The sequence below is a fragment of the Piliocolobus tephrosceles genome, chromosome 7 (assembly GCF_002776525.5).
Source record: "Piliocolobus tephrosceles isolate RC106 chromosome 7, ASM277652v3, whole genome shotgun sequence".
NCBI lineage: Eukaryota > Metazoa > Chordata > Mammalia > Primates > Cercopithecidae > Piliocolobus > Piliocolobus tephrosceles.
This window is the reverse complement of record NC_045440.1, coordinates 41426014-41452994: the sequence shown is the minus strand read 5'-3', so window position 1 is coordinate 41452994 and position 26981 is coordinate 41426014. Positions and strand designations below refer to the sequence as shown.

Sequence of the window (26981 nt, the reverse complement as noted above, 5' to 3'; positions counted from 1 at the left end):
TGAAGCCAGGCAGAGATCCACTTCCATTTCCATTGTGTCCATTGTGTAAGTAAAGAGGAAACAAATGGGAAACCCCCCAGTCCAAATTTCCAAAGAGCACCCCCTTAGGGTGCCTCCTAGCCAATTTAAAAACCTTACAGCTTGAACAAGAACTTAGGAGGAAGCGGTTAATTTTCCTTTCCACTGTGGCGTGATTGACCTCTGCAATTTCTGCCAGCGGCTAAGCAAGTGGTCCGAAATTTACATACAAGGCTTTTGGGCCTTAGGCTCTCGTCCCTATACTCCTTCTCTCCCCGCTCTCTCCACCCCCTCCCTTCCTGCCCAGACTCCTCCTCCTCCCCCCATCCAGACTCTTCCTTCCTCCTCCTTATCTACTAGTAATCCACTCGGTCCTGTGCCTCCTTCGGGGCCCCCAACTGGCTGTCTTGAGTCTCCTATCTCTGCCCACACCCTCCTACAGTGTTAGCACCTTTGCGAGAGGTGGCTGGGGCGAGGGGGTAGTCAGAGTACATGTCCCTTTTTCATTGGCCGATCTTTCCAAAATTGAGAAGTGTTTAGGTGATTTCTCAGCTAATCCTACCATATACATAAAGGAATTTAGATACCTTTGTCAGTCCTATGACTTAACTTGGCATGACCTCCAGGTTATCCTAACCTCTACCCTAAACTGACTGAGGTTCTAACCCAATATACCCAGTTAGATCCGGCCTCCCCCAGAGGGGCCACCATTTTGGCGTCTTATTTCATTTCTCAATCAGCTCCTGACATTCGTAAAAAACTTCAAAAGGTAGAGGATGGTCCTCAGACACCAATACAAGACCTGGTTAAATTAGCCTTTAAGGTCTATAGCTCCAGAGAGGAGACGGCAGGCTCGCCTCAAACAGAAGGCCCAGCTCCTAGCAGTGGCTTTACAGCCCAGTCATAACCCCAGACCAGAGAGCACACACCCCACAGACTCCAAGGCCATGAAAGGAGCCTGCTATAAGTGTGGCAAGGCAGGACACTATGCCAACAGGTGTCCGCAAGGTCCCCGAGACCCAACGCAGCCTTGCTATAAGTGCAAGGCATCAGGACATTAGGCCAGTGAATGTCCTAACCCTCGTCCACCAGCAACCCCCTGCCCTGCTTGCCAGCAGGGAGGAAACTGGAAGTCTGATTGCCCCACCCTGAGAACAGGTGCCGCGCCTCCACGTGACCCCCTTTCCCAGGATCCTGGGAGCTCCTTCCAGCTCCTACATCTGGACGATGACAACTGAAGGTGCCGAGACTCGGGGACCCCCATCACCCTCGCCGAGCCGTGGGTAACTCTCCTGGTAGCGGGTAAGACAATTAATTTTTTAATCAACAGTGAGGCTACCTATTCTGTTTTGCCGTCCTTCTCTGGACCTAGCCTTCCATCCAATATCTCTGTAGTAGGAGTAAGTGGAAAGCCATCCACTCCACGAAAAACTCCACCCCTTAATTGCTGCCTGGCCAACAATTACTTTGCGCAGTCGTTCCTCATTCCCAGCTAAAAAGGGCCCCTACCGAAAGCAATCAGTGGAAATCAGTTTGGCTTTCCCCCACTCGCCTCAAACTTACTAAATTTTCTTAACTATCTCATACTCCCCAACCTTGCCAGGACCTTCCTTCTGGGTTTTGCCCATATTCCAACAAATGCTTCCATTCCTCATTCCTATACTAATACTGTGCCTTATTTTATTTTTCATCCGTGCGTCCAAATACCAACCATGGGCCCCGACCTTAACGACGCCCCTTAACAGCAGGAAGTAGCCAGACAGACCACGGCACCCCTTTATCACTATCATCAATAAAAGGTTGGACTGTTTGGACGAACGGAGGCAAGATGGTGCACTTCCGGGTTCTTCTTCACCACCAACTCTTCCCGCACGCGCGAAAATGCAGCCGGCGCCCGGGAAGGTGCAGACCAACTGGGCATGTGCCAGGTGACGTCAATCCGAAGAGACCAAGATTTACCTGGTCGCACCTGCGGAACGCCCCTGACACGCCCGTGCCCCGCCTATTGCCCTCCCACTCCTAGAAAAGCCGCTCTCCGCCATTGAGCCACGCGGCCTTCTCACAGCCCCTGCGGCCCTCTCACAGCCCCAGTCCTGTCGGGATGTCGGGACTGTGGGAAGTCCGTCCGAGAGCCCCACGGGGGGAACCTGCCGGCCTCCTTCGCCGGAGGCCGACAGACTTCTCCCGCACACCTTAGGTTACCAAAATAAATGTGCAGTTTTGCTCCTACACTTGCCTACCCGCTGGTTCTTTTGCGCCCGCTCGGCTGGTCTTAGAAAAAACAAATCACTGACCTCGTGATCCGCCCGTCTCAGCCTCCCAAAGTGCTGGGATTACAGGCTTGAGCCACCGCGCCCAGCCACAGGAATGCTTGTAAACAAACATTTAAAGTGACTTATTTGTAACAGCCCCCAAACTGGAAACAACTCAAATGTCTACCGCAGGCAAATGCATAGGTCGTGCATTCATAGTAGTACCCATACAATGGGGTCCTGCTCAGCAGTTAAAAGAAATGAACTATGGGTGCATATGGCATGGATACATTTCTTTTTTCTTTTTTTTGAGACGGAGTCTTGCTCTGTCGCTCAGGCTGGAGTGCAGTGGCGCGATCTTGGCTCACTGCAAGCCCCGCCTCCCGGGTTCACGCCATTCTCCTGCCTCATCCTCCCGAGCAGCTGGGACTACAGGCGCCCGCCACCATGCCCGGCTAATTTTTTGTATTTTTAGTAGAGACAGGGTTTCACCGTGTTAGCCAGGATGGTCTCGATCTCCTGACCTCGTGATCTGCCTGAAGGAAAGACACAGAGACAAAGTACAGAGAGAGAAAGGCGGGGCCCAGGGGACCAGTGCTGTGCTTACAGAGGACCCACGCTGGCACCGGTCTCTGAGTTCCCTCGGTATTTGTTGCTCAGAAGATGACGGAGTGAATCAGCAGTAAGACATACAGATGCCCGGAGATGTTACATTTGCCCAGGGACGGGCAGGAGACAGATGTTTTTCTTTTGCTGAGATTTAGGAGAATGGTACTGACCTTCAACCACAAGCAGGCTTTAAGCATTTGCCTAACAAAGCACATTCCTTATAGCCCAAAATCCTTTAAACCTTAATTACCACAGCGATGTCTCTAGGAAGGACAAGATTGAAGGTAGAGTCACAGATTAACAGCATCTCAAATACAGAGCCAAATGGAGTCTCTTAAACTTACTTCTATCTATAAGAACACAGTAACAGGCTGACCTTTCTTTTCCCCACATTTCCCTCTTTTCTTTTCAACAAAATTACCATATATCTCTCAACTTCCTGAGCCCAGTACAAACACGTCCCACCATATATCTCTCAACTTCCTGAGCCCAGTAAAAACACATTTCTCAACTCAGAGATTACCATATATCTCAACTTTAGAAAAACACCACCTGGAAAATCCCCGATAAAGATACAGCCGTTTGTGGTTTTACTGAAAGCGTGGGAACCAATAGAAAACTGCTAAATGTATAACTTAAAATGTTAACCAATTGTAATGCTGTAACCTAGAGAAATGCCTTGTTCCTCGTAACCTTACAAGTCCTGTTTACATCGGGCTATTAAAAGCAAGTGCACGCATTGTTTGGGGCCCTCTTGTAAGCTGTGAGGCGGAGGGACCAAGTTCGAACTTGCAGTAAAGATCCTTGCCGCTTGGCTTTGACTCTGGTGGTCTTCTTCGGGGAATAAACGGTCTAGGCATAACACTGCCCTCCTCGGCCTCCCAAATTGCTGGGATTACAGGCATGAGCCACCACGCCTGGCTCACTCACATGGATAAATTTCAAAATAATTATGTTGAGTAAAAGAAAACTCAGACAAAATGAGTACGTACTATATGATTCCATTTACATAACATTGTAGACTATGCCAAATAATCTAGTGATAGAAAGCACATAAATCATTGCCCAGAAATGGGGGTGAGTATGTGGGAGCTTGGAGGGACAGGAATGACAAAGGGGCCTGAGCAAACCTTAACTGGGAGTATGAACAGTTCATCACCACACACACATGTGTATTCATATTTTGGACAATATCCTTAAAATATAGTCCCCCAAGCTGGGTGCGGTGGCTCACCTGTAATCCCAGGACTTTGGAAGGTTGAGGCAGGCAGATCCCTTGAGTTTAAGAGTTTTGAGACCAGCCTGGGCAACATGGGGAGACCCCATCTCTACTAAAAATACAAACATTAGCCGGGAGTGGTGGCACATGCCTGTAATCCCAGCTATTTGGGAGGCTGAACCTGGGAGGTGGAGGTTGCAGTGAGCCAAGATCATGCCACTGCACTCCAGCCTGGACAACAGAGTGAGATCCTGTCCCAAAAAAAAAAAAAAAAAAAAAAAGGCAGGGGGGTGGGCCACGCAGTGACTTGAGCCTGTAATCCCAGAGGTGGGCAGATCATGAGGTCAGGAGATTGAGACTATCCTGGCTAACATGGTGAAATCCGTCTCTACTAAAAATACAAAAAAATTAGTTGGGCATGGTGGCAGGGGCCAGTACTCCCAGCTACTTGGGAGGCTGAGGCAGGAGAATAGTGTGAACCCACGAGGCGGAACTTGCAGTGAGCCGAGATCACACCACTGCACTACAGCCTGGGCAACAGAGCAAGACTCTGTCTCGGAAAATAAATAAATAAATAAATAAATAAGCTGGCAGGAGGATTGCTTGGGCCCAAGAGTTTGAAGTTACAGTGAGCAGTGTTTGTGCCACTATACTCTAGCTTGGGTGACAGAATGAGACCCTGTCTTATGAATAAATAAAGTCCCTCAAATTAGGCACCAAGGCACTTAACATTTTATATGTAACTTTTTTTTTTTTTTGAGACTGAGTCTCACGCTCACCCAAGCTGGGGTTCAATGGTGTAGTCTCGGCTCACTGCAACCTCCGCCTCCTGGTTTCAAGTGGTTCTCCCACCTCAGCCTCCCAAGTAGCTGGGACTACAGGTGCGTGCCACCACACCCAGCTAAGTTTTGTATTTTTAGTACAGACAGGGTTTCACTATGTTGGCCAGGCTAGCCTCGAACTCCTGACCTTGTGATCTACCTGCCTGAGCCTCTCAAAAAGTGCTAGGATTACAGGCATGAACCACCATGCCTGGTCAACATTATATATATAACTTTTTTATAGCTTATGTTACGTGCAGTTAGATACCTACCAAAAGAAGTATGAGTGTTAGTTGTGGCTTCGAACCTACCAGATTTCTGTGTAGTTTCTACCTCAGGTTTTGCTCACACTGAAGTCATGTACCTGACTGTTGTGCACAGTGAACATGCTTGGCATAGAAATCAGAAAATGGGGAAAGAGTTTACTTTAGAAGTATGGTCTTGGTAACAGACATTTTCCTTCGAGTCCAGAGTGGCAGCTGTGTAACCTGGTCATTCTACCACTAAGAATTGCAGTGTGTTCTGTCACCCCATGGACCTGGTCTTGTCCATGACAGTTTTGACAAATAGGAGACGTGATGCCATGTGGTTTCCAAGGCTGGGTATAAGAAGCTGCAAAGAACTCACCTGGGTCTCTTAGGACTCTTGTTCTAGGGAAAGCTGGCTGCGTGGAATAACTCACCTAGTCATTTTGTGAGAAAATCTAAACAAGTCCTAGCATGAGCTGTGTGGAAATGTCCAATGTGCCTTGGAGGTGCCATCCATATCAGCCTGGGTGCCAGGCATGTGGGAGAGCAAGTTTTCAGATGACTCTGGCCTCACACATCATCTAACCTAACCACACCCAAATGGGAGATTGCATCTGAGAACAGTGGAGCCTGAGCCTGTCTCCAGACCCAGGAGGGATAATAGGTTGTTTGAAGACCCTAGGTTTTGGAGTGGTTTGTGATACAGCAATAGATGATCAGAACAGTAGCAAAAATGTATTTAAGGCAAACCTGGCAGGCCTTTGGCTGGGTAACACTTATTTTTACATGGTTTTGCTCTGTTGCCCAGGCTAGAGTGCAGTGGCATGATCTTGGCTTACTTACAGCCTCGACCTCCTGGGCTCAAGTGATCCTCCTGCTGAGTAGCTGGGACTACAGTTGTGCATCACCATAACTTCCACTGTGAACTTTAATGCTTAATTAATATGGGTATCTCCAAGCAAATGAGGAAAGAAAACTTGTATTTATTTTTCTGACATTAAAATGGGTACTATTTAGGCTAAATGTATACTAATTTTATTTTGCTGCTAACTTTACTTTAGAATTAACAAGTTGATATTTAATGTAAATATAATCAACTTCCATTCTGCTACTACCATTTTAAATAACACCAAAGATGCCAGATTTCAATGATTAGGAGATAGCTGGGGGAAAAGGATAAATTATAAGGATCTAAGAAGGCAGGAAAAGTGCATTTATTGCCTAAATACGGTGTCAACAATGCTTTATATTGTGACATTAAGTTATCACAAAGAATACCATACTCTGGCAAAATCAATCATGGCAATGTGCTAGCTCTAGAGAGAAGCAGCCATGTTTCATTTTTATCCTCAAAGGCTAATCAGCTTACAAACATAAAATACCAGCCTAAATCAACATGAAATCTACCACCAGTACTGGAAAAAACCCAAAGAATACTTCTGACTTACGCTCACTGCAACCTCTGCCTCCTGGGTTCAGCAATTCTCCTGCCTCAGCCTCCCAAGTAGTTGGGACTACAAGTGCATGACACCACGCCCAGCTAATTTTTGGATTATTTATTTACTTACTTGCTTATTTATTTATTGAGATGGAGTCTCGCTCTGTCACCTAGGCTGGAGTGCAGTGGCACTCTCGAGCAATCTTGGCTCACTGCAACCTCTGTCTCCTGGGCTTAAGCAATTTTCCTACCTCAGCCTCCTGAGTAGCTGGGATTACAGATGTGTGCCACCAAGCCTGGCTAATTTTTGCATTTTTAGTAGAGACGGAGTTTCACCACATTGGCCAGGCTGGTCTTGAACTCCTGACCTCAGGTAGTCCGTCAGCCTCGGCCTCCCAAAGTGTTGGGTTTACAGGCATGAGCCACTGTACCTGGCCAATTTTTGTATTTTTAGTAGAGATAGGGTTTCACCGTGTTGGCCAGGCTGGTCTTGAACTCTTGACCTCAGGTGATCTGCCTGCCTTGGCTTCCCAAAGTGCTGGGATTACAGGCATGTGCCACTGCTCCCAGCCAGTGACATAATCTTTAAATTAATAGGACACAATGGCAAGTGTCAAAGGGAAGTGGAAGAATATCAACAATTATGAAGTACATTTGTCAGAGTTTAAGAGCAGAAAAAAGAAATCTAAGCTGAATTTTTATACAAGTCTTTATTTACAACTTGTTTAACAACTGTACACTTTTTGCAGCCTTGAAAACATTTTTGTACTTGAATGGGAAAATATAGTTTGACCAAATCTTAACTTCATTCTTCATATACATATACATATATTATATGCATACATATAAACACATACATATAGTTAATACCATAACAAGTTGGCAGTCGTAAAATTAAAATGAGTACGTGATATCAAAAGGAAATACAAGATTTCAAAAACACTAAAAATCCATCTTCTGGTGGTTTCCTGGACTTTATGGTTTTGTGATGACAGTTGAAATTTCTTACTGAGGCTCTTCAACAAGTCATTCACCTCAGAAAAACAGCAAGAAAACCCACCAACCTCAACACATAGTAAATGGTTGGAAAACTCAGTAAACAGGTGGAAAAATGCTTGGACATCATTATGTACAACATTGCTAAATCTGTATTTCATTTTTGAAGTGAGAAGTTCCAAGTCGGATGTGGACATCGTTTTTGGATTATAATGACAAATAATGAAATTGTGAAAATGTAAGTTCAATCAATACTCAATCAGAAATAAGAATATACCTAGCAATATCCTTTTTGCAAAGACTAAAATGCAAGGTGGATTACTACAATGTCAAATATGAAACTAACAACAACTCACAGAACAATCAATAGTACTTAAGACATGAATATAAGGCTTCAGAGGTGGGGCTGTACTCAATACAGTTCCAGCTCCAATGTACTAAGGTTTCATCCAGCTCATCTAAAAAGTTTTAAAAATAATACAAGGGGGAAAAAAAGCCTCTTTCTAGCCCCAAATTTTTTGATATAATTTATTAAACTAAGGCAAATTATTATTAGATATGTTTAAATTTTACTATTACATAATCAAAAATTGAGTGTTCTAAGTGGTGGGCAATTGTCAAAACATGAAAACTGCAAAACAAGATAAACTTAGAAATTATTTTCTAAGTACAAAGCATTCTGAATTACACAGAACCTGTAAACAGCAAAGTTCATGACAGCGATGATATTTTAGTGCATTTGAATTATAAATAACTAAGGCTATTAAAAAATAAAAGATTTGGGCCAGGCGCAGTGCCTCATGCCTGTAATCCCAGCACTTCGGGAGGCCAAGGTGGGCAGATCGCGAGGTCAAGAGATCGAGATCATCCTGGCCAACAAGGTGAAACACCGTCTCTATTAAAAATACAAAAGTTAGCTGGGTGTGGTGGCGTGTGCCTGTAGTCCCAGATACTTGGGAGGCTGAGGCAGGAGAACTGCTTGAACCCAGGAGGCGGAGGTTGCAGTAAGGCAAGATCGTGCCACTGCTCCAGCCTGGCGCCAGAGCAAGACTCCGTCTCAAAAAAAAAAAATAATAATAACATAAAATAAATAAAAGATTGCTGTTAAAAATATTAAAAGGCCCTAAATCACTGATTGGCATTTGTGTACAGTCATTTCTTGTATTTAGAGTAAAATGCTATTTCTTATTTCAAACATATTGAAAACGTCCCTTAACTAATATGAATTGCTACAGAAACATACTAAAGTAGGTCACCAAGAAGATAATAAACTGAAGTCACACCACTTACTCATTTGTACTTGAACTACAATAAGAATTTCATCATAACTTGCTTGGAATTTGACACTGCTGGATCAAGTCTGTTGCTTGACTACAAAAATTTAAAGAGAAAAAGGAAAGCATCAAGCCTTCTTAACAAAATAATTCTAAGCACCAAGCTGACTCAAAAGGATTATGGTTAGTTCCTTATTTCCATTAAAAACTTTAGACATGTTACTATAGATCCATCTAGTTATGTTAAGCACTTTAGTAACAGGCCAAGTAAATTAATACATATTTTTAAATGTTTTCATAAGCTAAGTCACTGGACTAGTAAATGCCTCATACATAAAACTTAATTTGATTCATAATATAAGTTAATAAGAGGAGGAAGTTATGAAGATAAAAAAATTGCATCTTGATGTACCTTTGAGGTGGACTTTCAGGAGAAATGTTTAAGGGACAGAAACAAAAAAAAACTATTGGCAATGTTCATTAGCTCTATATAAATTTAAAAGGAAGGATATCATGAAATGTATCAATCTTTATTTGAAATAAGCATTCATATCAATTTGCTTGACAAATGTTAACTATATAACATCAATTTATATTGTATATTTTTTAGAGACAGTGGTCTTGCTTTGCCACCCAGGCTGGAGTGCAGTGGTGTGATCGGACCTCACTGCAGCCTGAACCTCCTGGGCTTAAGCAATCCTCCCGCCTCAACCTCTGGAGTAGCTGGGACTACAGGCATGAGCTACCATGCCTAGCTAATATCAATTTAAAAAGAGTACATAAAAAGGGAAAAAACACTGAAGATATTAAGAAATGATTTATAAAATGGTTTTATCAGTTTAAAAATAAAGTATTGAGAATCTGTTCTTAGAAAAATATACACTGAAGACTAGCTTAAAGGAATGGGGTTTTGATTTTTCCCAAGGTCTTTAAAAAGGATTGGTATTAATTTTTATAAGAGAAAAACTTTCTCTAAGTATGGTGGTAAAATCTCAGAGTTGTCATAAGTTACTTCACTGCCTTTATTTTGTCCTTATTTTCTCTCTGGGCATTAAAAGTACTGTTGAACAGCATTTTTGGCAATACTGGAAATGTTCTATACCTGTACTGTCTGACAGGTGACCACTATCCACCTGTGACTTTGGAACACTTGAAATGTGGCGAGGCCACTAAGAAACTATAGTTTTAATTTTACTTAATTTTAACTGCCACATGTGGCTACTGAATTATCTATAATCTACTCTTGTCTAGGTTAACAAGAAGACAATGGAAGTTAAGATACTTAGAGACTTAATCATTCAACAATTAATTAGTGGAAGATATTCAGAACACTGTATTTTGTCCTTATGTGTTATGTTTCACTTTTAACTTTTTAATTTGGGAGAGAAAAAAAGCAGTCCTTTCCCTCAAAGGCCAGGGTCTAGACTTCTGTATTCCAGCTTTGCTCTCTTCTAATGAGCTTCTTATGCAAAGCACGTCAGTAAAACAGGGGATAAGGTAGAAGAGAAACGTTTTGTACTATAAAAGCACGTCTCTCATCTACAAACAGAACAAAACAAATGATACAATGTTCTTATGAGCAAATCTCTCTATTCTTTGGCAGTAATTGTGTCCATATTTATGTAATGTAATAAACAAATATTTCAGTATTTTTGAACTATGATTTGAATATTAATATACTCAAGTTACAAATGGAGAAGTCCTGGCTCCTAAAGAAAGTCTCTAGGTAGAACAAGCTGAAAACTTTGCTATACATGAATGTAAGAAAATGGCCAAGTTCACTGGGCATGGTGGCTCAGGCCCATAATCCCAGCACTTTGGATGGCTGAGGTGGGTGGATTACCTGAGGTCAGGAGTTCAAAACCAGCCTAGCCAATATCGCGAAACTCTGTCTCTACTAAAAATACAAAAATTAGTTGGGCATGGTGGCGGGCACCTGTAATCCTAGCTACTCAGGAGGCTGAGGTGGGAGAATTACTTGAACCCAGGAGATGGAGGCTGCAGTGAGCCGAGATTGTGCCATTGCACTCCAGCCTGGGCAACAGAGTGGGACTCCAACTCAAAAGAAAAAAAAAAAAGAAAAAAGAAAACAGCCAAGTTCATAAAACCTATCTGTTACAGGGGAACTCAGAATGCTTTTGCAGCCTGCCATCTTTAGTGCCTGCCTTTCCAGTCACCTCTTCTCCACCATTTTCCTGATCCTCCGACTTGACAGCTCCTGGAACTCGGCTTTCCTGTCTTTAGGTACATGCAGTGACGGAGGCACTGCTGAAGTTAGGGGCAATCTGCAGGTTTGTATTTCAGGAGGCAGGCAAACCAAAGGTAAGAACATCTTCTGACTAACTGTAAGATGGGATAATTTTTATGAATACAACTTCAGAAACCGTCAATTTTCAAGGGTGTTTGCATTTGAAAGGATCTGGCTTCTAAGTATTACATTATAAAAGAATCTTCTTAAGGAGACATGTAAAAAGTAACTCATGTCCAGTAGCTCCAACCCAGCTTCCAACAGATTTCTAGACTTAGACCTTTAGATTCCTGACTCTAAGATAATAGAAAATGCCAGAAAGGTAGAGGGGAGGAGGGAAAATAATGATCTAATATTAGTAAGGTGCTACAAATTTTGCAGTAAAATATACTACATAAATGACTAGAAGTAACAGTAAATAATATTAAGGTACTAAATAAAGACTATATATTAAGACACTAAATAAAATAAACACACTATAGAATGTACATGGAGTAATCACTACCCATGGGTTGACAAATACATCAGAATAAACACAAGTCCTTTTTATTAATTTTACAACATAACTGCTAAAGTAATTATTTTCCTTCTTCAAGTTAGTTACCACTCAAGTGATAATGCCTACCTGGAAGTCTCCCATGTTAAAGCCTCAACATGCTTTGGTAGTTTTCTTTTTCTCATGTAGGAGTTGCTTTTCTCATGATACCTAAATCCTCCTCTAAGCTCTAAGTAGATATAATTCAGATCTGATAGTCCCATGGGCCCAAACTTTGAGGCCGTGAACACCTGTGATTTCACCTTTATCAGGTACGTAATGGCACAATGTTGAGTATACTTTAAAAATGTCTACTTTTGCCTTCTTTTAAAACAAAACTGTGTGGGGCTACTGTGTGTAAATAAGAGGGACATAAAATTGAGCCTATGGCTTGCAAACTAGATAAGGCAGATCTAGATAACACCAAGTTGCTCACATCTTCAGTCACCACAGATTTCTTCGCATCTCATCAAATCACAGTATCCTTAGCGACCTAAAATCACTTTCTGAGCTTTAGTAATAGCCAAACAGTCTCAAAATGAAAATAAGTGTTTTTCCCTTTACTAATAAACATATACAATTATATTATGTGCCTAGTTAATACTCAATGAAGGCAAGGACCATTAGAAAATAAATTAGACATCTGTTTACTCTTTTACTGAATAATCATGTAATACAGAGGATTTTAGGCAAACTATTGCTTTGGGAACATCTGTTTAGATAATGCAAGTTTTCATTATATTAGGACTTCTCTCTGCCTGCATATTTGTTTATAATTAAGCTATTTCTTATCCCAATGATCCACTCCACTTTCTAGGAATGAATTTGCCTTAATAGCCTTCCATTACATTCTTAGGTTTCTATTGTCATGCAAACACACACAGCATGCAAACCAAGTCTTACAGAGTATTACTGGAAATTATAAGAAAACAGAAAACTTCTGAAGAGACATCAAGTAATTCCTGATCTATATCTATATATTTATCTATCATAGGAAAACATTTATAACCACAATCACCAAAACTCATATACTTTCCATAATTACGTTCAGGTCTCTTGTTTCTCAAATGAACGTCCCTTTCTCTATCATTTCAGTGCAATGTGGAGAATCCAAGGATGCTCATGTTTTAAGTCAACATTAATTAAATATAAACAAGTTTCTATAGTCATAAATATAATACATGTGAATTGGTTTGATAAAAGGCTATTTAAAAAATAGAATCATCTACACATACTTCCCCAGATAATCATCAGTGATTTAAAAGAGATGGATGCCACGCCATTTGTGCTGCCTCTTGTTTTCTAGAAAGGAAGCTAAATATTAATACTTCGGTAATTTGAGGGATTGGGTGGAAATTAGCTCTGTTAGCGGTGTATTATGTTTTTTAGGCTTCTGGGAACTGAACAGCATTTGCTGCAACACTTTAGACCACTTTGTGCTAAAACTGGACAATAAAACATTTTCAGCAAAAGGAACATATACCAATTATTATTTAAATATTCTTTATAGATAGAAAGTAAAAATTAGATGACAGATGCATTGAGAATAGCCTTCCTCATAGAAAAAACTTCATGATATAAAACATTCAAATCATTATTATAGCTATCAAGAATAAGCCCTGAAACCTCTTTCTAAATGTAACGAAACTAGGTTGGATAATTACCAAAAGAAACTGCCATTCTGACAGAAAATAGGAAGAGAGATTATCCTTATTGAATGGAAAATCCTTCTAATTTATAAAAATGAAAAAATAGAAAAATGATAAAATAATTTTCAAAGATTCTGACATCCCATTTTATTTTGCTCAGAATAGTCTTTCATCCTACTGTATGGTATCACACAGGCTTCACTGTTAAGAAGTACAATGCTACATCAGTTTGATGGCTACTGCTAGGCAAAGAATCCCTTCATAATATAAGAATAAAAACTCAAAATATTCTTCTACAGTTTCATGAATAGACAACAAAAAGCACTTTGTCTTCATGTTGTTATTTTGCCCTCAGCAAAAAGCAAGATACCAAGCACTTTCCTCTCACTTTAGAAACAGAGATGTTCTTATCCACATGGCTGTAAACTAGCTGGGTTTCCACTAGCTGTGGGTTGTGGATGCTTTTTCTGATAAATCACACACGATTCAACTGGGGATAACTGGAGTTATCCTGGAGTCAGACATTTGGATAACAGAAGACTAAATGCAAAGTTAAGATAATTTTTTAAAGTAATTTAGATTTTTGTTTCAAGATGATTATTGTATTGGGATAAAGACTTCCAAGTTTTTAACATGCTATTATCATTAAAACAACAGGTGAATTTTTGTGAGGGAGCAGGAGAGGTTGAAAAATATTTCAAACGATTACTTAGCTAACAAGAATAAACCAAACTGCTACTTTTGAAAAGGAGATCGGAGGCTGGCGTAGTAACTCATGCCTGTAATCCCAGCACTTTGGGAGGCCAAGATGGGCGGATCACCTGAGATCAGGAGTTGGAGACCAGCCTGGCCAACATGGCGAAACCCCATCTCTTTGTATTTTGTAAAAATATAAAAATTAGCTAGGCGTGGTGGCAGATGCCTGTAATCCCAGCTATAAGGGAGTATGAGGCCGGAGAATCGCTTGAACCTGGGAAGCAGAGGTTGCAGTGAGCCAGGATTGTACCACTGCACTCTAGTCTGGGGGAGGGGAGGGGAGGGGAGAGAAGGAGAGGGGAGAGGAGGGGAGGGGAGGGGAGGGGAGGGGAGGGGAGGCGAGGGGAGAGAAGGGGAGGCGAGGGGAGAGAAGGGGAGGGGAGGGGAGGGGAAGGGAGGAAAAAGGAAGGAAGAAAGGAAGGAAGGAAACAGAAAAGAAATGAGAAAAGAAAAGAAATAAGGAAGGAAGGAAGGAAGGAAGGGAGGGAGGGAGGAAGGAAGGGGGGGAGGGAGGGAGGGGGGGAGGGAGGGAGAGACAGCAAAATGGCTCATCAATAAAATATGTATTTTCTTCAATCTAGCTCATCTTTCACTTAACAATCACTCACTACTGATCTATTTGCCCAGCATGGATTTTCATTCTTCTGTGAGAACTACTGGAATATACAGGTTGATGTTTCTTTTCTTTTTTCTTTTTTGAGTCTCACTCTGTGGCCCAGGCTGGAGTGCAGTGGCACAATCTCGGCTTACTGCAACCTCCACCTCCTGGGTTCACGTGATTCTCTTCCCTCAGCCCCTCAAGTAGCTGGGACCACAGGTGCCTGCCACCACGCCTGGCTAATACTTTTAGTAGAGATGGGGTTTCACCATGTTAGCCAGGCTTGTCTTGAACTCCTGACCTCAGGTGATCCGCCTGCCTTGGCCTCCTAAAGTGCTGGGATGACAGGTGTGAGCCACCACAACTAGCCACAGGCTGATGTTTCTGACTGGATCACATTTAGCTTAATTTTGTACAGTTGAGCTTTTATTATATTAACAATAAAACCTCAACAAAATTACAGACAGCAAGCTCATCCTTATTATAGTCTAATAATCTAATTAAAACATTAAATCAGGTTAAGGATGTCTAATAGAAATGTCAATCTTGGTAAATTTTGGAACACAGGGTCTTTAGGGACTTCTTTTTCTGCATCACTATCAAATAGACAAATGGTAAAAGATATAACAGAGTTTTTCAAAGTTCTTTAAAAATATGTACAATTGTATACTTGATTCTCTTTTCAGATATTATACACTACTATATTTTCTGGATTACAAACTTTAAAAATACACACTGTGGAGCATAAATGCTAGGTTTTAATATTCTTTAGTTCTTTACTTTGTATTTTCTCACCCTGGTTACAAGGAAAACAGAAAATGATCTTCCTGTTTATAAGACTTTAGACACTGTGGTGACAGCGTGCTGCAACCCTGCACTCGCTCCATGCTGGTGCCTGGACAAGCTCCACTGAACAAGCCAATGTGGCCCCAGGAAGGTGCTGTATGCGGGAGTTTGTAAAAATACAGCACAGCATCACTCATGATGAGGCAAAGTTCCTAGTGTCTTTAAAAAATTTCCAGATAGACGATACAATATCACGAATCTCCTGAGGAATCATTAATCATTACTAGAGAAACAGAAATGTCATAAACCCTGTCCAAAGCCGGACACCGGACACGGAGTTGCCACCATTACAGTTAAATTTTATTCTTGCCGGGCGCGGTGGCTCAAGCCTGTAATCCCAGCACTTTGGGAGGCCGAGACGGGCGGATCACGAGGTCAGGAGATCGAGACCATCCTGGCTAACACGGTGAAACCCCGTCTCTACTAAAAAAAATACAAAAAACTAGCTGGGCGAGGTGGCGGGCGCCTGTAGTCCCAGCTACTCGGGAGGCTGAGGCAGGAGAATGGCGTGAACCCGGGAGGCGGAGCTTGCAGTGAGCTGAGATCCGGCCACAGTACTCCTGCCCCGGCGACAGAGCGAGACTCCACCTCAACAACAAAAAAAAAAAAAAAAAATTTATTCTTGGCTTTCTCATACCTAAAGTATATTCAGAAGCTATTTTTTTTTTTTTAACAAAAGCCTGTTTTGTTTTTAAACATCATAAAATGTTTAGAAATATAATTTCTCCTATGTAATGAAACTAATATACTAAATTTTATAGGTACAGTAAAGAAGAATGAAAATTATAAATGTAGGCCAGGCAGCCGGGTGCGGTGGCTCACGCCTGTAATCCCAGCACTTTGGGAGGCTGAGGCAGGTGGATCACGAGGTCAGGAGATCGAGATCATCCTGGCTAACTTGGTGAAACCCCGTCTCTACTAAAAAATACAAAAAATTAGCCGGGTGTGGTGGTAGATGCCTGTAGTCCCAGTTACTCAGGAGGCTGAGGCAGAGAATGGTGTGAACCCAGGAGGTGGGGCCTGCAGTAAGCGGAGATGGCACCACTGCACTCCAGCCTGGGGAACAGAGCGAGACTTAGTCTCAAAAAAAAAAAAAAAAAAAAAAAAAAAGATAAGAAAATTATAAACGTTAACATCAAAATAATAGCATACAACAGATGCTGAAGAAAAGTCAGACGTACGACTGGGCGCGGTGGCTCGTGCCTGTAATCTCAGCACTTTGGGAGGCCAAGGTGGGTAGATCACGAGGTCAGGAGTTTGAGACTGGCCTGGCCAACATGGTGAAACACCATCTTTACTAAATTACAAAAATTAGCCGGGCATGGTGGTGGGCACCTGTAATCCCAGCTACTCTGGAGACTGAGGCAGGAGAATTGCTTGAACCCGGGAGGCAGAGGCTGCAGTGAGCCGAGATCGCGCCATGGCACTACAGCCTGGTTGAGGAGCAAGGCTCCGTTTCGGGGGAGCGGGGGGGGGGGAATTCAGAAGTAAAACTCCCCTCTAAAGACCTGGCGCCTTTCCAACCCAGTTAGAGAAAAAATATCTGGGTAGGTGGATGGGTAGGAGATTAGGACTGGGCCTGTAAATAGAAAATGAAAATGAAAACCTCTCATCTCACAGAACAAAATTCATTCAGTGAGTAGTTCACAGACTTTTTTTTTTTTTTTTCTTGAGACGGAGTTTCGCTCTTGTCACCAGGCTGGGGTGCAATGGCGCCATCTCAATTTACTGCAAACTCCGCCTCCCAGGTTCAAGCAATTCTCCTGCCTCACCCTCCCAAGTAGCTGGGACTACAGGCACACACCACACCTGGCTAATTTTTTGTATTTTTGGTAGAGACAGAGTTTCACCATGTTGGACAGGCTGGTCTGGAAATCCTGACCTCAGGTGATGCGTCCATCTCGGCCTCCCAAAGTGCTGGGATTACAGGCATGTAATCATGTTTTACATGCACTTGGCTCTTGTTTTCATCCATCATATTCTGCAGGTACAATTTCCCCAAAATTTTAACTTACCAAGGTTAGTGCTCACATCCCAATTTGCTTTACTGATTGATTGATTGAGACCGAGTCTCATTCTGTCGCCCAGGCTGGAGTGCAGTGGTGCGATCTCAGCTCACTGCAGTCTCTGACTCCCGCGTTCAAGTGACTCTCCTGCCTCAGCTCCCAAGTAGCTGGGATTACAGGCACGTGCCACCACGCCCAGCTAATTTTTGTTCACCATGTTGGACAGGCTGGTCTCAAACTCTTGACCTCAAGTGATCCACTCCCGCCTAGGTCTCCCAAATAGTGGGATTACAGGCTTGAGGCACCATGTCTGGTCCCAATTTGCCTTAAAAATAGTTGGATCCTCAGGCTATTTGTGAAATACGGGTAGGGGTAAGAACAGTCTGAAAGATTTTAATCTTTTACTTTGGAAACTTTCCAGTTGATCAGGTATGCGTAGCCTCCTGAAGCCCTACAGCAGTTCTACTCATGGCTACCTCCATTTATCCCTAACTCTTGTTGCTTTGTGGTCTTGTTAGGCAGAAGCATTCATGCTGTGCTCAGACTTCTGCACTTAACGTAAAAAATTAGCACAATGTATGGCTCCACTTCTGTGTATACTGTAAAATCTTTCTTCAACTACGGCTTCTGAGGACAAACAAATACTACTGATTTTTGGGTCATCTTTCTTATTAAAAAGTAAGAAAGAATTTAAAAATCAAACACTTGAATATAGTTTCTGAAAATTCTTAATTACATTTAACTTGATTTGAGGTGACTTACTTGTATTTAACATAAAGAACTAAATGAAACCTGAACTTCCAAATAGCAAGTACATGAGAAAACATCCTCCTATATTAAGTAACCTACCTAAAAATAAACAAAAAATACCATGACCTAATTTCAGAAATTTTTTGCTTTAAAAAAATGGGCTATGTTGCAAGAAAAAAGACTTAAATATAACTTGGGACCAAATACATAAGTCAATATGGAAAGTTAGAAGGCATTTCATTTTTAAATGAATGATATTTCGCACTTACATAGCACCTTATATATACAAAGTGCTTTACAATGATTACTTGACAGCCCATTCATCGATGTAAATAAATGTGGTTTACAATCTGTTAACAAATGTAAGCACTCTGAGGCAACCAAATACCCAAGAAAAACTATTTGGTAACAAATTCCTGGACTAGCAGATAGATGTGAGAAAAAACGTAAAGAGATCTGTCATAATATAACATACAAGAAGTTACTAATGTTAATGACTGATATTAAGATGTCAAGTGTTAGGAATTATTAAAAAATGGAAGGGTTTATATTAAAGAATAAATAAAACAAATGGGGCATAAGTCAACAAACAGCCCAAAAATAAGACTACCAATAACTTGTACATATATGAAAGAAAACTCTTTTAGATGTGGAGAGCAACTGAAGGTATGTTAACCACATTGCTAGAAAATGATCCTCAGTTACTAAGATATTCCAAAACAACAACAAGAAATTAATGCAGTGCCTGATTTTTTTTCTTTTGTAATTTATCCCAAAATAACCTCACCAATACATTCACACTTCTGCCAGCAAACAAGATAGCAGGAAATAATGAAATTTGGTGTATTTATGATTTAAAAATAGTCTCCAAATCTTTGGCCAAATTTAATGTCCTATAAAACAATGTGAAAACTCGTTTTTTCCTCAAATAATTCTACCAGGTGCCTTAGGGAAGATGTGATTAGCACCTCTGCCAATGTATTTACGTCTTTGCAAAAAGAATACTTGTCAACCATTTTGTATAGTAAATATGCAAGTTATTTGAACTGTACTTGGAAAACAATTGAAAACACAGATTAATACATCATAAAAAGATTAATTCCCTTTAAACAAAGACATTCTTATAAAGCATGGTAACACACAGGCACAATAAAGAATATAAATTGTATTATCAATTATTGGCAGAAAATCTAATTTATTACAAATCCTACACCTTTGAGGAAGAGGACATTTTCATACAAAGAAAAGTATTACACTATTATACAACATTTTTAATTGAACATGTACAAATTTTTGGCACATTAAAAAGAACTGAAAGGACTACAAAATAAAAACCAAAGAAACTAAAACAAAGATACGGGAGAGAGAAAAAGTCCTCAAAATGAGAAACACTAAGTATTGACACAGAAGAGGAACAAAAAGTAAGCTGGCTGAGTTTCCTGAAATGTTGTTGTGTGTAACAGAAGTATGCTGTGGGTGCAGGTGTCTGTGTTTGAGCGGCAGGACTTCTCTACCTTGCTGTGGCCGGCTGCACGTGGCCTGGGTATGATCTTCTGCTGCTGGTCGCTTGCCTCTGCCTCGCCAGAAACGACTGCCCTGAGCCTGTGCTTGCCAGTCTATCTTCAGCTGCCTTTTTATGCAGAGTCATTCCCTGCAACATTAAAACAAAAAAAGGAATAAATGAAAAAATAGTGGAACATACTTTCACAAAAGAAAATTTCATCATGCAGAATTTGTTACACTGTATCATAAAACACAATTAGGAATGTTAATACTACTCACTATAGATTAAAATCTCATAGAGGCATTTTTAGTTCCCCACAGTAGGCACAAATTTTCTTTTGGAAAAATTCAGGCTTAATTGTCTGATTTTACAATAAACAATACAGCAGATGATAGAGACAGACATTACCCACACTCAGTCATACTTCCTTTCAAATTAAATGTAGAAAGTGATTTTTTTCCAAGGAAAAGAGCATGATTGGTAGCGGTTGATTCACTCCGGTGGTGGAAATCACAGGGTTTATTTAGAATGAAAAACACAAATGCTTGTGTTGTTTCTTAAGGTGGAAAGCCACACTAGGTACTGTACATACCACCATGCTGTTTTTCTTCACTTCAAGGCAGACTTGTATTCTCAAACAAATTAAGAAAACTTCTTTACAGTCCACAACAGAGGGCCCAAACGAGAGAAGGGGGTCTTTCTTGAAGACAGGAGAAGGATCGCCTACTAGCTTAGAAGGGAGAGGAGGCAACTGCTGGACCTAGAGCACTTTAACAGGAGGGAGGAAACCTCCAGGGCACTCCCTGACTGTGGAGGAATGACAAGAATATGATAATAACACTACTTACTAAAGGCAGAAGTCTATGAGTAGATCAGGAAAAAAGCAGTTTTTTGGTACTCATTTAATAAGACAATGAAGAATCCTAGCCAGAGAAACATTAAGAACTGAGAGATGGCAGGGTAGTGGCTCATGCCTGTAACCCCAGCACTTTGGGAGGCTAAGCTGGGAAGATCACTTGAGGCTAGAAGCTCAAGACCAGCCTTAGCAAAATAGCGAGAAATCCCCTCTCTAAAATAATAAAAAAAAAAAAAATTAGCTGGGCATGATGGCATGCCCATAGTCCCAACTACTTGGAAGGCTGAGGTGGGAGGATTGCTTGAGCCCAGGAGGTTGAGGCTGCAGTGAGCCGTGATTACACCACCGTACTGCAGCATGGGAACAGTGCAAGACTTTGGCTAAAAAACGTAACAACAACAAAAATGAAAGAACTGAGAGCTGTTGTTTAATCTCACTAATGACTGAATGCAAGTAAACTGCTGGGCATAAGTAGAAGCTGGCAGCAAGGAAGAAAAAAGCAATCACGAGGCAAAAGGAGAGCCAGGTGGAAAAGCCAAACTACGGGATGCAATGAAGGATGTGCAAAAGACAGAAGGCTGGAAGATACATCACTAGCTAGTTTCTAGGGAGAACACAGGTCATGGCTTTGCATTATTTTATCTTTTTTCACTTTTTTTTTAGATGGAGTCTTGCCATGTTGCCCAGGCTGGTCTTGAACTCCTGGGTTCAAAGATCCTCCCACCTTGGCGACTCAAAGTACTGGAATTGCAAGCGTGAGCCCATGCGCCCAACCTCAGCTTTGCATTTTTAATACAATTTCAGTCTATCCTATCAATCCAAATACATAATCTTTTCCAAATAAGAAAAATCTAAAACATGTTTTTAAACTCAACTTGAAATCAGAGCACTTAAAGTTTTGAATAAAATTGACAAATATTTATTGGTAATCTTTAACTTATACATTTGGCTGCATACATTAAAATTTATATTTTATTTAAATATTCTAATTTTTCCACTTTCACATTTCAAGCAATTTATCCAAATTCTTCACACAGGTTAAAGACCTCAATCTACTGCAAGGGCATTCCCTGAGCTACTTAATACCTCTTCCCTGCACTCATCATTTCCATTTCCATTTAAAGTTATCTGAAATGCAGAACTTTCTGAATGTAAGCATGATGGTTTACTTATCTGAACATAACTTCTGGAGTCTATTTGGATTTATTCCTTCACTCTCTAAGTTAAAAATTAAGACTATTCTGGCTGGGTGCGGTGGCTCACGCCTGTAATCCCAGCACTTTGGGAGGCTGAGGAGGGTGGATCATGAAGTCAGGAGATCGAGACCATCCTGGCTAACACGGTGAAATCCCGTTTCTACTAAACAAAATACCAAAAATTAGCCAGGCGTGGTGGCGGGCGTCTGTAGTCCCAGCTACTCCGGAGGCTGAGGCAAGAGAATGGCGTGAACCCGGGAAGCGAAGCTTATAGTGAGCCGAGATCATGCCACTGCACTTTAGCCTGGGCAACAGAGCAAGACTCCGTTCAAAAAAAAAAAAAAAAAAATTAGGACTATTCTTTAGTATCATTACACAGAATAAATCAATCTAGTTCCATAAGAAACACAATATGTGAAGTCATAAAAATCAATCCAGAATATGAAATTACTGGGCTCGGCGGGGTGGCTCATGCCTGTAATTCAGCACTTTTGGGAGGTTGAGGCAGGTGAATCAGAAGGTCAGGAATTCAAGAACAGCCTGGCCAAGATGGTGAAACCCTGTCTCTACTAAAAATACAAAAATTAGCTGGGCATGGTGGCGGTCACCTGTAATCCCAGCTACTCGGGAGGCTAAGGCAGAGACTTGCTTGAACACAGGAGGCAGAGGTTGCAGTGAGCCAAGATTGCACCACTGCACTCCAGTCTGGGCGACAAAGTGAGACCCCGTCTCAAAAAATAATAGTAGTAATATGAAATTATTAATAAGGCCTGAAATGCAGAGCTCCTAGATTGCTAACACTAAGTTCCAGGAGGACAGGGAAGAGACAGAATAGTTTAAAAGTCAGGACTAATTCCCAGAGAATTTCCTTAAATATATAGTTTTACTTTTTCTATTTTTTCAATTTTAATTTTCAAGAAATCTGTATTTGTTTGTTTGTTTTCTGAGACGGAGTCTCACTCTGTCGTCAAGGCTGGAGGGCAGTGGTATGATCTTGGTTCACTGCAACCGCCGCCTCCCGGATTCTCCTGCCTCAGCCTCCGGAGTAACTGGGATTACACACACCCACCACCACACCCTGCTAATTTCTGTATTTTTAGTAGAGATGGGGTTTCACCATGTTGGCCAGGCTCGTCTCCAACTCCTGACCTCAGGTGACCCGCCCACCTTGGCCTCCCAAAGTGCTGGGATTACAGGTATAAGCCACCGTGCATGACCTATATTTGTCTAATAGTATTCTAACGCTGATATGATTTCCTCTTTGGTTTTTAAATTGCAATAAAATCTTTGATATACAGTTTTTGTTTTTTAGTTTTTGTTTTTTTTTTGAGACAGGGTCTCAGTCTGTCACCCAGGCTGGAGTAAAGTGGTACAATCCCAACTTCCGCCTCCTGGTTTAAGCAATTCTCGTGCCTCAGCCTCCTGAGTAGCTGGGACTAGAGGTGCGTGCCACCATGCCTGGTTAATCTTTTTATTTTTAGTACAGACGGGGTTTGACCATGTTGTGGCCAGGTTGGTCTCAAATTCCTGATCTCAGGCAATCTGCCTGCCTCAGACTCCCAAAGTGTCAGGATTACAGGCATTAGCCACTGCACCCAGTCATAGATATGCAGTTTTGACCAAGGCAAATACAGATGTGAAAATAATATATAATGAAATTTATGAATTTTTGACAAAGATCAAATCACAGTGTTCAGAGGCCAGGGACACTAACCTTTAAGAGGCAGTATCAATTATAACTGTAAAACAAAAACAATGGTACTGTGCCAGTAACAGACCTACAGGGTCACAGGGGGATGTTAAAAGGAATCTGGGGAGGGGGGAACTGGGCGCAGTGGCTCACGCCTGTAATCCCAGCATTTTGAGAGGCCAAGGCAGGTGGATCACAAGGTCAGGAGTTAGAGACCAGCCTGGCCAACATGGTGAAACTCCGTCTCTATGAAAAATACAAAAATTATTCGTGCATGGTGGCAGGCATCTGTAGTCCCAGCTACTTGGGAGGCTGAGGCAGAAGAATCGCTTGAACTCGGGAGGTGGAGGTTGCAGTGAGCTGAGATCACACCACTGCACTCCAGCCTAGGGTACAGAGTGAGACTCTATCTCAAAAATAAATACATAAATAAATAAATAAATAAATAAATAAATAAATGGAATCTGGTCCCATTTCTTGTGTCAGACAACTTTTTTTTAAAAAATGAGACAGAGTCTTGCTGTGTTACCCAGGCTGGAGTGCAATGGCACAATCTTGGCTCATAGCAACCTCTGCTTCCCAAGTTCAAGCGATTCTCCTCCCTCAGCCTCCCAGGTAGCTGGGATTATAGGTATGTGCTACCATGCCCAGCTAATTTTTGTATTTTTAGTAGAGATGGGGTTTCACCACGTTGTCCAGGCTGGTCTCAAACTTTTCACCTCATGATCCGCCCGCCTGGCCTCCCAAAATGCTGGGATTACAGGAGTAAGCCATCATGCCCAGCCAACTAACATTTTTTAAAGGCAGAAGTGGTCATATTGGGAAGAACAAAAACCAAAAGGAAGACAGAAAGTTTTGGAAAAATACTGAAAGAAGTGCAGCACTCTTTAAAATCCATAAGTATTCATATCCCAACCAGGATGCTCATGAGCATTAGTTTTTGTGTTGGGATATTCAATTTCAAAATCTGCAGTGGTTCAGGGTCTGAAAATGTGAACACTTTCCAAACCCCATGAGATAAACTACCCTCAATCAAATACCATCCTGCAAAGACACTGAAATAATCCCACAAAACAAAAACTATTGCATCTGTGTTTAGATAGTATTAATGTCCCTTCCCTTATAATAAAGTCTCTGAGGGACAGAAATTAGACTGACATTTATCTTTCTATCCGCTAGAAATAATGTTTTCAAAATGCTCTAACCCTGTTTACAGTGGTTCTCATATTTGCTTTTCAGTTCAGAAATAGCATTAAGATTCTGTTAGTGTATATTAGGATAGTAATTACTTTCAGATTAATTTGGTAGAGTGAGTTCTACAGTAAAGGGAATATAATAAGTATTACATATTCATTGAACTTTTCATTATGCTCCAAAGTACTATTTTCTTACCATATTGTACCAGGCACTAACAATGTATTTCTCTTCCATCTCTCTTTGACTCTTTGTCTTCTCATATTCTTTCTAAAAAAAAAGCACATGTAAATATGTAAAGATATAAAACAACTCGATATAAATAAAATACTTAAGTTAATTGTTAAAACCCAGGGACACAATTGTAAAATATAACAAGGCTCCCAGAACATTAAAATCAAAACATAATTATTTTATTGTACAGTAGAGTAAACTACCTCTAATGAGTGGAACAGTCGGTCTCGTTCCTGGAGCTGATTTTTAAGAGCTTGTATCTCTGGTGCTGCTCCTTGATTCTGTTTAGGATCTAAAGTACGAATAACCTGTAAAAAATAATAAAAGAAAAATTCAAAAAGTCTCAAACTTAAAGAATGTAACGTTTAAGAAAAGAATGACTATTTTTTTTAAAATAAAAGGATAAACTTATGAAAAATCAAAGGTTATCTTACAAGGGTATTTTAAAAAGTAAATGCGGCCTGGAGTGGTGGCTCATGCCTGTAATGACAGCACTTTGGGAGGCTGAGGCAGGTGGATCACTTTAGCTCAGGAGTTTGAGACCAGCCCGGGCAACACAGTGAGAACTGTCTCTATAAAAAGTGTTTAAAAATTAGCTGGGTGTGGTGGTGCACCCCTATAGTCCCAGCTACTCAGGAGGCTGAGGCAGGAGGATAACTTGAGCCTGGGAGGTTGAGGCTGCAGTGAGCTGAGATCAGGTCACTGTGCTCCGGCCCGGGCAATAGAGCAAGAATCTGTCTAAAAAAAAATAAAAAGTAAATGTATAAAATAGTATTAATTGTTGTAACTTAAAGTAAAAATGTTTTATGGGGACATAATATTTGTGCAAACATAAAACTTTTTACTTATATAAAGAACCAATTATAAGAATTCTGGCTTAAAATTAATAAATGCAGTCATGTACCACATAATGATGTTTCAGTCAGTGATGAACCACATATACTGGTCCCATAACATTATAAAGGAGCTGAAAAAGTCCTATCACAAAAATAACTTACCATTGTGTAAGTATTTCCTTATACTATTCAGTACAGAAGCAATATTTCATACCATATAGCCTAGTTGTGTACTAAGCTATAGCATACAGGTTTGCATAAGTACACTCTACAATGTTAGCACAATGACAAAATCGCCTAAGGATGCATTTCTCAAAATGTGTCCCTGTTGTTAAATGACGTGTGTCTGTAAAGCAGACACTACTGACAGTGGTCTACTCTTTTCCTTTCCTCTGATCTGGTCTGCTAGCCTTCTGCCTCTAATCAGATATGTACTTTGGGGAGAGGGTCCTGACTGGTGTGTAAACCTATCACTGTGGCCCCATTTCTTTCTCTGCCGGCAATCCTGTTTGGGCATGGACATTGGATGTGATTCTGGCTGGCCAACTAGAGGACTGCTGGGAAAGGTCTTTTTACTTCTCCACCCAATATTTTCATTTACTTTTACTTTATTTTTAAAGACAGGGCCTTGCTCTGTCACCCAGGCCAGAGTGCAGTGATGTGATCATAGCCCACTGCAGCCTTGAACCACTGGGCTCAAGTGATTTTCCTGCCCCAGCCTTCTGAACAGCTAGGATTACAGGTGCATGCCACCATGACCAGCTAATTTTTTAAAACATTTTTTTGTAGAGACAGAGTCTGGGTATGTTGCCTAGACTGACTTGAAACTCCTGGGCTAAAGCAATCCTCCAGCCTTGACCTCCTACAGTGACAGGATTACAGACGTGAGCCACTGTGCCCAGCTCCCCTAATATTTTTACTATCAAAATGTTCAAGCCCATAGAAAACTTGGAAGAATAAAAACGGTGGCTCACGTCTGTAATCCCAGCACTTTGGGAGGCCGAGATGGGCGGATCACGAGGTCAGGAGATCGAGACCATCCTGGCTAACATGGTGAAACTCCGTCTCTACTAAAAAATACAAAAAACTAGCTGGGCGAGGTGGCAGGCGCCTGTAGTCCAAGCTACTGGGGAGGCTGAGGCAGGAGAATGGCGTAAACCCGGGAGGTGGAGCTTGCAGTGAGCTGAGATCCGGCCACTGCACTCCAG

The 26981-nt window shown here is 41.3% G+C and overlaps 1 protein-coding gene across 5 annotated transcripts in view; it reads right to left on the bottom strand.

Annotated features, from left to right (window-relative positions):
• HOOK3 (hook microtubule tethering protein 3) overlaps positions 1-26981 on the bottom strand; it is a 165070-nt gene that overhangs the window by 17584 nt on the left and 120505 nt on the right. For 4 of the 5 annotated variants that reach the window (XM_026453993.2, XM_026453990.2, XM_026453991.1 and 1 more), the window contains 3 exons: positions 25141-25245; positions 24902-24973; positions 19778-19914 (listed from right to left, as the gene is read on the bottom strand). In XM_026453993.2, the coding sequence (XP_026309778.1) occupies positions 19778-19914; positions 24902-24973; positions 25141-25245 (314 nt within the window). Of the gene's footprint in view, positions 1-17159; positions 19915-24901; positions 24974-25140; positions 25246-26981 lie in introns of those variants that run through there. The other variant, XM_026453992.2, reaches the window with a different exon arrangement.